We start from the raw sequence: 14665 nt of genomic DNA on the forward strand, positions 1-14665 counted from the left end.
GGATAAAAAATTGAAAGGAACTTACTTGAGTTTGAGCTTACTACAGTGTTGTTCAATTTTTCATACAGAGTCTAGAGTTTAAAAGTCAATTGTATTGTTTTAATATTATTGTGTATGCTTTTTTCAATATTCAGTTCTGTAACTTTGTTTTACGTTTTAATTTCTCATTCAGTTTTTAGAACAATAATGTTTATAATTTCATTTTATTCAAATATATCTGGTTGGATTTAAACTTGTATCCTAGTAAAATATTTTAGGCCAAATAAAATTAAATATTAGTTTCATGTCTGGGATTTGAAATTATTTGTTGGTGAGTATATTTCTTATTTACTTTTTACTATGCTATATACTAATGGTAAACAGGTTGGTAAAGAGTAAAAATTTTTTTTTTAATAAAGAAAAAGTAAAATAAATCTTTGTAATGTATTTCTGCCGTATATGTTCCCACCTCTTCCTAGGCATTTTTTCAGATAGTCATTATTTTTATTGTCCATGGAGAAATGAATGTTTTTTTAAAAAAAAAAAAAAGCAAATATTAAATTTTTTCATGAGGCTCCAAAATTTGACGTGAAACTAGCAATTTTTATTTGGCCTTATTTATTTAGTAGTCTATTAGGTCATAGGTCATTTTTGCCGCCATAGTAGAATATGTGACATTACAGCACTATCCTGGAACATTTTATTTCATTTCCTTTTGGTTATTTTTCATTTTCATAACCAATACATTGATTTAACATGTAGGCCAAATAATTTGTTATCCTTTCAATATTCCAGATTTCTTTATTGTCCAAAAAAAGAGATTTCTGGCAGGAACATTTTCATTTCAATAAATACAGAACATGTATTATGAAAATACAAACACATAAATTTAATAAAATTATATTAATCTTGTCATTTAACAGTTATTTTTTCTCAAATTTGGTTGGTTTGCAGGAAAAGCTTCAACTCAAATTGAACAGGATGACCTGTTCACCACCGACACAGAATCTCCAGTGCGTATTGTGTACGTTCTAGTGGTGCACGGACGTGCACTTCGACAGGTTTCTCGTTTGATCAAGGTGTTAAATGATTCACGACATTATTTCTATATTCATGTAGACGTGGTAAGTAACATGGTAATGATCAGTACCATAATCGTAAATTTTTTTATATCAGCCCCAATCATGGTGGGGCTGAGGTGGTATAGACCCTCCATCTGTCAACGTCCCTCCCTGGGCCCACTCTATTTCAAATTCCTAGATCTGCCACTCTTGATCAAATCATTATCAAATACTATTTTTTAAAATATAATTTAACATTTATATCAATCATTAAATGTAGACAAATTTAATAAATCTATACATAAATGTGATTAATATTGTGAAATGTAGCTGTGATATGAAATAACATATAATTTGCGATTTTTTAATGTCACCTACTTACACTCTACTGTCCACTCGAAGAAAAAGCATTAAACTACATTTTTGAATTTTTGGCTTCCATGGCTCTTGGTGGTATCTATCACAGTAATTCTTCACCAAATACCCAAAATTATAGCTTTAAATATGATATTTATTCTTTTATTTATATTTTTTATTGGGTTTTATCTCCACACAACACTACAGATACTCCAGGAAAATGCTCATTTTCTCAAAGTTATTATTTTGTTAGTTATTTCTTTTCTTGGAGGCGGGCAGTGTACATCTGGGTATAGGTCTTGTCCAAGGAGACAAGCAGCTTGCACAGCTAGATGTTTGAATCCCTGACTACAAGGGTGAGAGACAAGCCACAACCATTGTGCCAACCCCTTCTACTGTACATTTTTTTTTCTATGTTAGGATTCATGGGACATTAACTCTACTAAAAATGTTTATTACTGGGTAAATTAAATAATATTAATTCTTATTTTGTTATGTATGGTGATTGTGGTTTATATTTTTATGTATAGTATTCAAGCAATTTAGCTTCGTGCTACCGCTTTGTATTTGTCATTTTTGTATCCCAATAAATAAAAAAATAAATAAAATAAGTTAAAAATAATATTTATAATAATACTAATATAGAAATGTATCTAGGTTTATTGTAAAGCATTTTCATTATTGTACATGTATGATGATCATAACTGTATCTTCTTCGTAGATTCTCAATATGCGACATTATCCACTATTCACAATCTTAATCATGATCATCAATCATAAGTTAATACCTCTTTATTTTAATGTCATTCACCCCTTGCATATGATAAAACAATCCAAAGAAATTCACAACAAAATCATCAGTCTTTTAGGAATATGTTATCACAAAGTAATATCTATTAATTTTAAGCTTGAATTCATCGTAAGATAATGTAAAATTCCTGAAATAGCTATGAGCCACTTCTTTATTCATTGACATCATATTCATCAGTCTTTTGGAAGCATGTTATTAATTTAAAGCCTGTGTTCATCTTAAATATAAGTTAAACATATTAGATGATCTATTTTATATAATTTATTGTATTTATTCAAAATCTTTCTTTTTTTCAGTGTTTCCACAAAATAATTTCACAAACAAAAAAAAATCCTCAAGGATAACACAAACACCTAAAAAGAGTGGTTATTTCCATGGTGGTCCTTCACAGCAACAGAGACAACTACCAAAATAAAAACAAGAATTATTATTATTATTATTTTCAATGTGTTTTTGAAGAATGTCTAAAAGGAAAAATTTTTAGTGGAGTAAAGAGATTATTAAATAAATACCCCTTTACATTATGATTATGATTACAAGAATTAAATGCTTCTGCTTAAATACATTATTGATATTGTTATTGCTGTTCTTGTTACTGTTATATTGTTCTTGTTATTTTTATTGTATAAAAACAAATCTTCCACAACATCAATGTCAACCATTCTATAATAATATTTTAAACATTTTTGGTGGTGTGATGAGATTGTCAAATAAATACCCCTTTATCATGAAACATAACCTAAGATTATGATACAAGAAAATAATTGAATGCTTAAATACATTATTAATACTGTTGTTGTTATTGTTATTTTCATTATTATTATTATTATTAATCATATTGTTGTTGTATAAAAGCAATACTTCTACAACATTAATGCCAACCATTTATGAAGTATCATATTTTTTAATCAAAATTTAACAAGTGATAAAAGCATTCTTAAGTGTGTTTTTCTATTACATGTTACAAAAAAACTATCATATATATTTAGGCATGATGTGCCTATATATGGTCATGATGTGATGTCATCATGACTATAATCTAAAAAAAAAAAATTTAGCATGTCAACTAAGTGGCCTGCAGGCATTTCTCTGATTATGAAGTACAACATTAAGGATTACTTACCTAGGCAGCTGACAATGTGTTGCACAGACATTTGTTCGAATAACCGCAGGATTAATGTGAACACCAACATGTCTAAGTGATATGCACTATACAAAGTAAAGTTATTATGAGCATAAATTAAGTGTTTATCGTAAAATCTCAGCAAAAAAATTAGCACAATGACTGTGTCCCTGAACATTATCACACTAAATAAAAGGTTGGCACACTTTACATTGCCTTTCGAGTGGGTTGTTAATCCATTGGTCACATGTGCATAAACAGCACATGTACATGAAAAGAACTTGGTTCACTATTCAAAGAGAGTAAGTGATTGGTAGTTGTGTGCTGAACTTAGTAAGCACTGCAATGTTCCTCAGATTTTCTGTAGGTACGCCGTGCTGCCCAATTCAGCACCAGAAAGACCTTCTGGAATTAAAAAAAAAAAAATTAAATGATAATTTGGCAAATATTCCCAATGCTGCTAGTGTCTAATAAATACTTATGTAACCATATCTGAATTATAATTTATGAAAATATATATATATAAACCATATTGAAAACCAACCAACCTAATCATCAACATCTAATACCTTACCGTACACATCAAAGATATAACTCGCTTTTCTGAGACAATTCTAATTTTGTATATTAATTTTTTATATTGAATATCAGTAAAGAATGAACAATTTAAGTGTTACATAATTTTATATGAAAAAAAATACTTCTGAGAATAGTGGGATTAAAAGTTTCAAATCCTGGTTATTCCCCTGCCCCCTCAAAAGCATTTAAACTGTAATGTAATATATACAATGTTATATATTTATTATTCTCCCTTCTCTCAAAACAAGTCCACTTCCTAGTCACATAATTGAGAGGTGAAGCATCATGTGTGTATGTTTGTCTGTGAAAGGGATTGTAACCTACAAGTAGGACAGTGATATGTTTGCTATTGACAATTCTTGGTCATGTGTTGTGTGCCTTTAAAATAAATATAGAAAAAAAATATTCCTGTTTATTTTTTGCCTTATGTACTTTTAATCATCTCATTTGCAGAGGTCTGATTATCTCCACCGTGAGCTTAGCAAAATAGCCAAGAACCTGGATAACGTCCGACTGACACCTTGGAGGATGGCAACGATTTGGGGAGGAGCCAGTCTCCTTCAGGTGCTTCTCAAGTGTATGGACGACCTCCTAAATATGCCCGAATGGAAATGGGATTTCTTCATCAACCTCAGCGAATCTGATTTTCCCATCAAGTACGTTCTCTGGTGAACCTAGCAGGGAGCTTTTTTATTGCAGGACGTAATTTTATTTGTCTATGCATGCCCTGCATGCATTCTAGGATGCAGTTTGACCAAATGTATGTTGTGCAGAGAATATAAGACGGTCAGACATGAGTGAATTCGTCCTAGTGTCACATCGTTGTGCAAATTGAAAGCTCTGTACTATAAACTAGAGCAATCTCTCTATTGAGTGCTACCTCCACTCTGTGCCTGAATACCAACACTAGCAGGCTGTGTATGGGCAATTCCATTATTTCTTTTATGCTTGAGGGTATAAAATCAAATTTCCATGAACTTGACCTTGTTCTTAGAGCTTTTCTTCCTAAAATTTTATAATCTCTTTCTTAGATTAATTTGTACCATTCTACTAAATTTTTCAGTGATCCATTTCTTAGTTTTTGCGTAATCTTGCTAACAGACAAAGATGCAGCAGTGAATACATAACCACTTTGGGTGGAGGAAATATCTTCTAGTAATTCTGGTACATGATTTTTCACCAAATAAAATATGATGTTGTTGATAGAGCTTTAACAGTATGATAAATTTTATTTCTTGTAAGTACAGTACAGATGTACCACAGATTGAGATTGAAGCTCATTGACGAATTAGGTCCATTTTCACCTTTAAACCCAATTACCCTGAAATTGCCACTCAGTTTTCGTGGTTTCCTTTAACACATGTACACACTCAACACGATAGTGGTTTGGTGTCGTCTGTCACACATACGTCTGATAAGTATTGTACTCTTCATGACTGTTAATCAGATCACGCTCAAGTTACTACATCTCAGACTTTGTTATTTCAGTGCATATTCATCTACGTAACTAGACATTAAAGGGGTTGATAACTTGATGAGAATAATCACTATTAAAGGGAGAATTGTTTAAGTGTTTAATTGCTGTTGTAATCATGAACAGTATACAATCCAAAATTAAAGAAGTATTGATTGCTTGGTAGCAGTAATAAAGGGAGAAGTTCTGTCTACAATTTGCAGTAGCTAATTAGAAATTAGAGAAGCAAATGTTTATGAGATTCACATTTAAATTTATTGTCATGATTAAAATATGTTGACACGACTTGGTTTCCTTGTTGCAACAAGAAATGAACAAAATTCCATTAAAAAACAATTTATAAATAAAAACAGAGAACATTACATTGTAAGCCATTATGTTGAGTGAGTAGTATTAAATTTAGAATTGCATACAAATAAAATAATATTGTTAGGATAATAATAATTATCGATAATAATAATAATATAATATATATATATATAGATATAGAAAATAAGACAAAATAATGATGCAAGAAACGTTAAGTTAGACAGTAGAACAAAATATGATTTATTCAGAGAACGAATACTTCGTCTTGTCCTCAAGACTTCATCAGCGTAACTGATTACAAAAGTTGACAAATACTAGATCCAATATAATACAATAAACAGTCGGCAATAAATAAAGGTGGGTGAGTAAATGAGATAAACAATAATGGAGACATAGGGATAATGATATAAGTTGGAAGCAAGATAATGAGTTAAAAGTGTGGAAAACAAAGTACTCTGATATCGAGTAGTGTAAGCGATAGCCCATGATACAAATAAATATAATGGCAATAAAAATCATAAGATAATATATACGGTAAGTCTAATGTACAGCCTAATGTACTGTAGTGCTAACTTAGATTTTTGATGATATGAATTGCAAATGAACAGGCAATTTAGCAAACTCACCTTGAAATATCTATTGGACTAGTAGTATTACCTGGATGTTTAAAACATTATTGTAATACATAGTTTTAACCTTGAAATTAATTTCACAACTCCGGAAGAATAAAAGTTAAAAATAACTTTGTATTAACCAAGGTTGGCTGTTTTCTATGCAAAGATAAGTTTTCTTTACCAATAATAAGGAAGTGTGAAAACCAAGGATACCGTAAGCCACACAAGTCTGAAGGCTTATTTTCAGTGGGGTCTTCTGGTGGTGATTGAGCAGTACACTGCGAGATAATCCCCTCCGCTTTTCCATCTACTATTGCATACTTTTTCATTCACATGGGCCATCCACGGGGCCAACGGCTGAAAATGTCCCTTCTCAAAGATTGTGTGCTGAAACACAAGAAGAACAGCGAATGGAATAGAACCGGTTAGCAATGATCTCCACAGTTCAGCACACACAGTGGCTACCACTAGTTCAGCCGACTGACCTATGCTGCTCTCTGTAGCATTGCTCATAGATGCTTTTAAAAGCTGTTTTTAAAAACAATTATAAATCTGATACTTTAACCTAGACCTATAGTCCTATGGCTACCATTTATCAGCCTAATTACATGGAGGAGAATGATGATTGGGTATTGTAACTGCAGTTACATGCACCGATTCCATTTATAATACTTAGTAAATTTGGTAATTATAGTTTTTTTTATGAAAGTTAATGCACTTTGTTAGCAGCATTGCGATTCAACCTCTCTTACCTCAGGTTGGTAACGCCTCGCACTGCCCACTTAGGGTCTTTGACGCCACACACCACACATTTAGTTGTGTTCTTATATGCCGGTGGAACTTTTGTGAAATTCCCTCACTCTCCACCAAGGAGGTTACTGATTGGTAATTCTTGTTTTGCAGGTCCAATGACAAAGTTGTTGCATTTCTAACCAAGTACAGAAAATACAATTTTCTGAAGTCTCATGGTAGAGATGATGTCAGGTAGGTTGGTGAATAAAGAGAGGGGATCAGCAGCAGGAATAAGATTAGAATTAGGTGGAGTAATAATGAATTATGTATCCTTAATTCTCCAAAATCCCCCTCCCCCAAAGTACAATATATTGAAGGTATAAAATATACAGAAAACAAATACAATAAATTGAATGAGTGGACGGGGAAACAAAAGCGAAATTAATCACTATAACAAAAAGTCTGTGAACCTAACTCATCTAGTTTATCTTACATAACTAATGATAATGATTTTATGTTTTTTGTGGGCCCTCTCAAAAACAACTTTTTCATTTATTGTATCCTGTATATTTATAGTGTTTTTGTTTGTTTTAAATGACGTGTTTTTTTACTATGTATTTTATGTATGGTATATGGAGAGAAATCAATTCAATTCAAAAGTGTTGGTTCCTGCTTTTTGTCATGATTTTCTTTCTGTTTTTTCTGATTAAATAAAATATTAATATCATACATAACATTCAATTTGACATTAATAGCCATAATTGTGATTGTGTGTAAAATAAAATACAACATAATAATATAAAATATATAAATAATGTTATTAGATTATCATTAGATCAAAACTGTTTGTATAAATTGTTGACAGGTTTACCAAGAAGCAGGGGTTAGACCGAACCTTTTACGAGTGCGACGCACATATGTGGCGCTTAGGAGAACGTGAACTTCCTAAAGGTATCGTGGTGGATGGAGGATCTGATTGGATCGTTGTGAACCGAGAGTATTGCCAGTACTTGATCACAGCTGACAACGAATTAGTTATTGGGTTGAAACATCTTTACAAGTACACTCTGCTACCAGCTGAGGTAATTAAAAATACCTTCTGCCAATTATTTTAGGAATATAAACATCGTAAGCTCATTGTTTCTGCGATAGCTTTCCGTTTCGTCCTCATCTCGATATCCGATTACGATCTATTCATTGTATGTCACTAATAATTGAGGGATTATTCTATACCTAATTTAATATTGTTTGATTTATCTGGTAATGGTGTATGTAAATACTCTCAGAATATTGTGACCTAATGGGAGAAACGTAGAAAGTATTCTAGCTTGCCCTCAACTCATTTTCAAATAGAAATTGGAGATGGGAACGGTTAGTTCCTTTCAATCTGTCAAATGACATCTTTATAAACTGCTAATTTTATTTTTCCATTATATGTTACACCTGTCGAATCATATCTTAATGGTTCCCATGCTACCAAAAATATCTCTTTTGAGCTAGTTTAATTAAAACTTGATATTTGGGCTCAAGTTAATCAATGTTTGCTGAACTTTTAAAACTTGAATAATGTCATTTGATAATATTTAAGTACCGTAAGTCCACCATATACTTATTTATACTTCTGGGCAGATAGAGAAAACTTTAAGTTATTGTGGTATATGCTTTGCCCAAAGATATTAGCGAAAGGCACAGCAAGGCTTTGAACTTCAACCTACTGTAGTCAAACGCAAATGTGCTGAATATCAGTGGGACATAGTTCCATGTTCTTTATGATTTATTCAAAATATTTCCATTTCATTTAAATAACAAATAAAATTTTTGGTTGTTTTGCAGTCATTTTTTCACACAGTACTTGAAAACTCTGAACTGTGCGAAACATTTGTAGACAATAACTTACGTGTCACCAACTGGAAACGCAAGTTGGGATGTCAGTGCCAACATAAACACATCGTTGATTGGTGTGGTTGTTCACCAAATGACTTCAAGCCAGACGACTTCAACAGATTAAAGGTACATTTCCATATGTTTATATATTTTCTTAAGCTTATGTACACAATTTGTTTATGTGACTGTGCAGAATGCAATGTATTCATATTTAGTATCCCTGTAAGAATAATTTCCTTTATATATTATTTCAGGAAATTCTGTTAATGACGGCATTTCAGGAAATCCTGGTATTAGAATCGGTTTAATGTTTTTTTACTTTGTTTTGCGAACATATTTTTTTGAAGATTTAAAGAAAGAGTGGAAAAAAAAATTAAAATTTAAGTTTTGTTTTCTTATTTAGCAAATATTTTTGCCAAAATCTTTCAGATGGAGGAGAAAATAAAATTAAAATTTTATTGGTGAATGTAAACAGTGTAGTAATGGGATGGTTAAATGCTTTAAATTTATATAATTGGGAAGAAATATACATATCTTATTTTTGGAGATTTCAAGGCAGTAACAGGTGTAATAAAAATATAGAAATTGTTTGTGCCGGTGGCCAAAAATACAATTTTATTTTTATTTGAAATCTTCATTAATGGCAGGCGGCGGGTTTGCTAATCAAGGTACTGTATAAAAAGGTTTTCCCTTATTGAGACACAAGCAAAATAAACATGGAGAAACACATCCATTAATGATACATATATAGATAAAATGAAATTTCAGAAAGAATATACATTTTCTCAAGAATTTGTTTTCTACATTCACACAAAGAATTACCTAACATGCTGAAGCCTAATGCACAGTCAACAATACCTAAAAGATCATTGAAGACAGGTCTTCTGCTGTTATTTTTGACGAACTAACAAATTTCTACCTACAATTTTCAGACAAGCAGACCCACATTTTTTGCCAGAAAGTTTGAAGCTGTTATCAATCAAGCAATCATAAATCGTGTTGAAGCTTGGATGTATCGGGAGTATCCTAGAGGTACAGCCGGTCTACGAACATACTGGCAAAGTTTATATCATATAGAAGACACTGTGACCAAAGTTACAGACACAGCAATGACATTTTATCAAGCATTTGTGAGAATGGCTGCCGTACATATACAGTGGGTTGCCAGGGTATGTATTGAATTGAGTATTTTTTCTTATAGACACACATTTCATTCTTGTCCACATTATTCTTTTTTTATTTTCTTTTCCATATATATTAATAAACACTTATTAAAAGTTTAGAGTAAAGAGAAAAGCTTTCACATTCATCTGGGAGAACTCCATGTCCAAAATAAGTAAATAGATACAACCTAGTTCTTTTATGCCTATGAATATTTATATTTGGTTTATAAAAGTCACTCATACAAAGGTCTTAAACCACACCCCCCTCCCCCACCACTGCCTCGTATGATTGAATGGTAATGCAACAGTAGTAACCCAGTAATGTACTGTGTGTGTTTAATTGAATTAAATTATGTGTTGGTGATATCAATAACATATAAATATTTCATCATTAATAGGTAGTTCATTGTTCTTTGTTTCATAGTCTATTAAGCCCCGTCAATCAGTACCTTGATTAATGTGTTATTGCACAGATGCACATATCTGTGGTTGTATGAGAACTTTACTTCAGACCAATGTCAACATCTTAAGACAAAACCACATCCTCTACCAAACAGATATTCATTATGCTGTTTGCTACTTGTGGAATGTATACACCATTTTGTCAGGTCTATTTTGAAATAGCGCCACTAATGTCTTGCAATTTTTCACTAGGAGACTTCCAGCGGCCTAGCCTTAGCAAATTTTGTTTTTTGAGACACATATTTTCTTTTGAGTACTTTGACAACCAAAAACACTGCAGGTTTTATTTGCCCCTATTTTCGGTTTTTTGGTTTTGGCATGTTGTTTTCAAAGACTAAGCCTACTGGGTTCGAGTCCCACTGGAGAACAACTTTCACACGCGCTGAGTATTCAGTACATTTTCATGACAAGTTGGGCAAAATTACACATATTGTCTCCCCTAATTGATTTTCCTGACACAAATCCACGTATTGTTTAATCTATTATGATAATAACCATTCAATAATAGAACGGTCATCTCGACCTATTTGCAGTGAAGTGAATCTAATGTATTCATGATGTTATGATGATCTGAAGTGTTTAAAATCGTACACAATAATAGTTGAACCAACTTTAAAATACCACAAATACAAATGTGTGTGACGATATTTTATTGCTTTAGAAATGTGATTTCAAGAAGTATATTAGTGCATCACGCACTGAGTATTCAATACATATTCACGACAGGTTGGGCAAAATACATATAGGCCCCTAATTCATTATCCTGACGCAAATCCAGGTATTGTCTATTCCAGCACGATAATAACAATTACCATTCAATAATACAACAGTCATCGACCTACTTGCAATGAAGTGAATCTAAAATGTATTCGTGAAGTTATGATGATATGAAGTGTTTAAAAACGTACACAATAATATTTGAACCAACTTTAAAATCCTGTACCACAAACACAAATGTGCGTAACGATATTGTATTGCTTTAGAAATGTGATTTAAAAAAGCACATTAGTGCATCGTATGTAAGGGCTTGTTTTGTTGGGTTTTTTTTTACTTGTAGCGTGTGGGAAATTGGTAATAGGTAAATTTTAATGAATATAATCAATATTATAACCTCTAAAACCTAATATTATTGAAGGGTCCTTTAAAAGTTTAAATAAGATTTTTTAAAGTTATATTTTTAGATCATTAGACCAGATTAGACCTATTGAACGAGCCCCCAATACTGCACTGCCCATACCTACGCCACTGCACCTGAGTATTATTAGTGGTTACATAACGTTTGCTGTGCATATATCATGCGCTATAGAAGTGGAAGACCATATGTATTGGGAATGTACCTCTCTGGTACAATCAGTTTAAAAGTGTAAGGTATAGGATAGCGTGAATTAAAACATTTTCCTAATGGTAATGTTAAAAATAAGTGTCAAGGAAAGTAAGTATTATTGTTGGAAAAAATGGTCAACATTTTATTTTGATTTCTCACCCTGACCTTCATCTGGGCGAAGTGGGCGGAAGTCTTGATCTGCATCTAGTTAGCATGAATCTTGTAAGCCAGGGGGGTTTGTCCGAACCCATTGAACCCCCTTGATCTGCCACTGATATTATATCAATAATATATATTTTGTTTTTAATATTTTGTTCGGCGACACCTACAGCATAGCCTAGCCTCTCCATGAGTCGTGTGAGATTCTAGACTAGGCTAGTCGACGTGTGAGTATTATTAGCATGGAGTAAGAATTGTTGAACATACAAGTGAACAAAATTACAATTTAGATCAAGTAGGCCTTATAATAATAAATTAGGTGTCAAGTGAACTTTATTCCATTTATTCATGCGACGATCAAACACAGATAACTCTAGAATGCGGACAAGTTCAAAGATTATGCGTAGCAAACTAATTCTTCCATGGCAGGTCTAATCATGGATTAATTAATGCATTGCCTGATAAGGGTATGGTAATATGCCTTCTGAAATACAGTGCCTCCATTAAAGAATATATCTTGGGCCAGTGTAGGCCTATTATGATAGCTTTGTGGATACTAATTTCATTTATAAAGGTAAGTATCTAACGATCTATATAAATACCGATTACCGATTGATTGCAATATTTATTACAAACCTTTTGTAACCAACATTAAATTGCAGTGGGATAAAAACAGGAACTAAAATGTATTTTAAAAAATTATAACAAACAGCCAAACGTGCCGTAATCATCGGTATTGTATGTAATAATACTTTAATAACATTGTAATAATACTTATTTATTAAATATAATAATTCTAATCGACTCAGCGGTTCAAACTCTAGTGTGAATAAATATGATAGTAAGGTCATAAAATAGACAACATATTTTATAAATGAATTATACAAAAAAAAAATTAAAACACTCATGAAAAAAGACTGTGAATCGGTTAAATTGAATATTCATGAGCAAACTTCAATATCATATTTTACTTGCACACATTTGCGCGCAACAAAAAATGAAAACGGAATAAGTTTTGATATGTTTTATGGTTTAAAATGCACCTAGATTTATCTGTTTTGTAGTAGTAGAAAGTGATAAAATTCGACTTAACAAATAATACGATAATCCCTTGATGAAATTGACGATAATTAATAAGACATCTTTTCAAAATATGACTAGGCTTAAACTGCATTACTGCGCATGTGTTATTACTACATGGTACATGTCAGTGACTTCTGCGCAGCCTCAGTTTGCTTGGCTTGTTTCTAAATGAGGGGTGTTACTGTACGTAATCAGACCGAAGTCAGCGGCAGTAAATTGGATATCCATCTAAGACCGTTATCTTAACAATGTCTAATTTATCGGCCCTATGCTAGAGCACTGCTGCTCCGCGGGAGCCTAATCGGTTCAGCCTGGCACTTGTACTCTGTTGTGACTCCTTTTATTTTCTTTCTCTATGTTTGAACCTGCCAATATCCTCTATTGTGGTAGTAGTGTTGCCTGGCAACTAAATATAGATAATCTACTTGAGCTCAGTTGATGTTAGTAGACTTGAGGTGTCTTAGTCACAAGTTAGTGTGGCGGTACTAGTGGAGGGGGGTGTGATCAGAGGGGGTAAGTTATGTCAGGTGACCTCTGTAGTGAACCATATAACTGTCATGTGTTTTTTTAAATATTTGCAGGCTAATGTTCACACAAGTAGTTGTCGTTTCAAATTCAGCTCCACTCCGACAGAGGTTAGTTTAATCAAAATGTCTGACGAATTCAAAGGGATTATTATCACGCTGGAGACGCGTCTCGAGTCGGGGGAAACTGAAACAATCGAAGGATTATTCACGCCACAACTTTGGCAGAAGACTGTAAACCCAATTGGACCGGCAGGTCGTCTAATAACAATGGAAGTAAGTAAAATAAAGTAACCTATTTGTCGTAGCTCAGGGACTAGAAAATTACTACACAAAGCGTGACACTGACACACGGTTGTGCAGTGGAGTTCATTTACACAGCGCATAGTATTTATTGTAGTTGCATGCACAATGTTTAAAAATAATAATACTGAATACAGTATTTAAATGATAATAATAATGTGATAATGTTACACTTGTGTGGTGCATTATGCATGGAAAGCTTCTATGCTCTTCACATCAGGGAAAAACAAGTTTTTCCCTGTTAGTCTGCATGCTCAGCACATGGGCGGATCCAGTTTGAGGTAGATAAGTGAGTAGCGCTTATTTCAATACATAACATTGATATGCATTGAAATTTTAAAGTTTAGTGGCAAAACAGGTTGTGGGGAGGGGGGCACATTCCCCTATTCCTTATTCCTCCTACTGGATCCACTCCTGACCCAGCTGAAGTGTTTCTGATTAGTTGGGATATTTTGTATTGCACAACAGTACACACTGTGTCTCTGTAACATAGTTGTTCAGTATAGGTCATCATAAAACATATAATGGGTTGTATTTTTGTGCCACTGTCGAAAGTTGCTGCCATATGTACTCCGTGTAAATAGGCCTCAAGTTTTTTTCCATTTCCATGTGTGTAGTTGTTTGGCAGTAAGCTTAACGCCGATTTTACACTAAGCGAATCTATTCGCACAAGTTTTTGCGCTTCAGCGATATCAGTAGTTTGAACTCTTTCTACATTTTGCGA

At 32.8% G+C, this 14665-nt stretch overlaps 1 protein-coding gene across 2 annotated transcripts in view; it reads left to right on the forward strand.

Annotated features, from left to right (window-relative positions):
- LOC117105532 (xylosyltransferase 1-like) overlaps window positions 1-14665 on the forward strand; it is a 60862-nt gene that overhangs the window by 39473 nt on the left and 6724 nt on the right. For both annotated transcript variants that reach the window (XR_004444920.1, XM_033246700.1), the window contains exons 3-9: window positions 934-1103; window positions 4364-4566; window positions 7211-7291; window positions 7905-8121; window positions 8873-9049; window positions 9856-10092; window positions 13696-13914. Coding sequence is in view for 1 of the 2 variants with exons in the window: in XM_033246700.1 (XP_033102591.1) it covers window positions 934-1103; window positions 4364-4566; window positions 7211-7291; window positions 7905-8121; window positions 8873-9049; window positions 9856-10092; window positions 13696-13914 (1304 nt within the window). In the remaining variant the exon portion in view is untranslated. The remainder of the gene's footprint in view (window positions 1-933; window positions 1104-4363; window positions 4567-7210; window positions 7292-7904; window positions 8122-8872; window positions 9050-9855; window positions 10093-13695; window positions 13915-14665) is intronic.

Source organism: Anneissia japonica, unplaced genomic scaffold, assembly GCF_011630105.1.
Source record: "Anneissia japonica isolate Jap-2015-1 unplaced genomic scaffold, ASM1163010v1 scaffold2030_len652032_cov178, whole genome shotgun sequence".
Taxonomy (NCBI): domain Eukaryota; kingdom Metazoa; phylum Echinodermata; class Crinoidea; order Comatulida; family Comatulidae; genus Anneissia; species Anneissia japonica.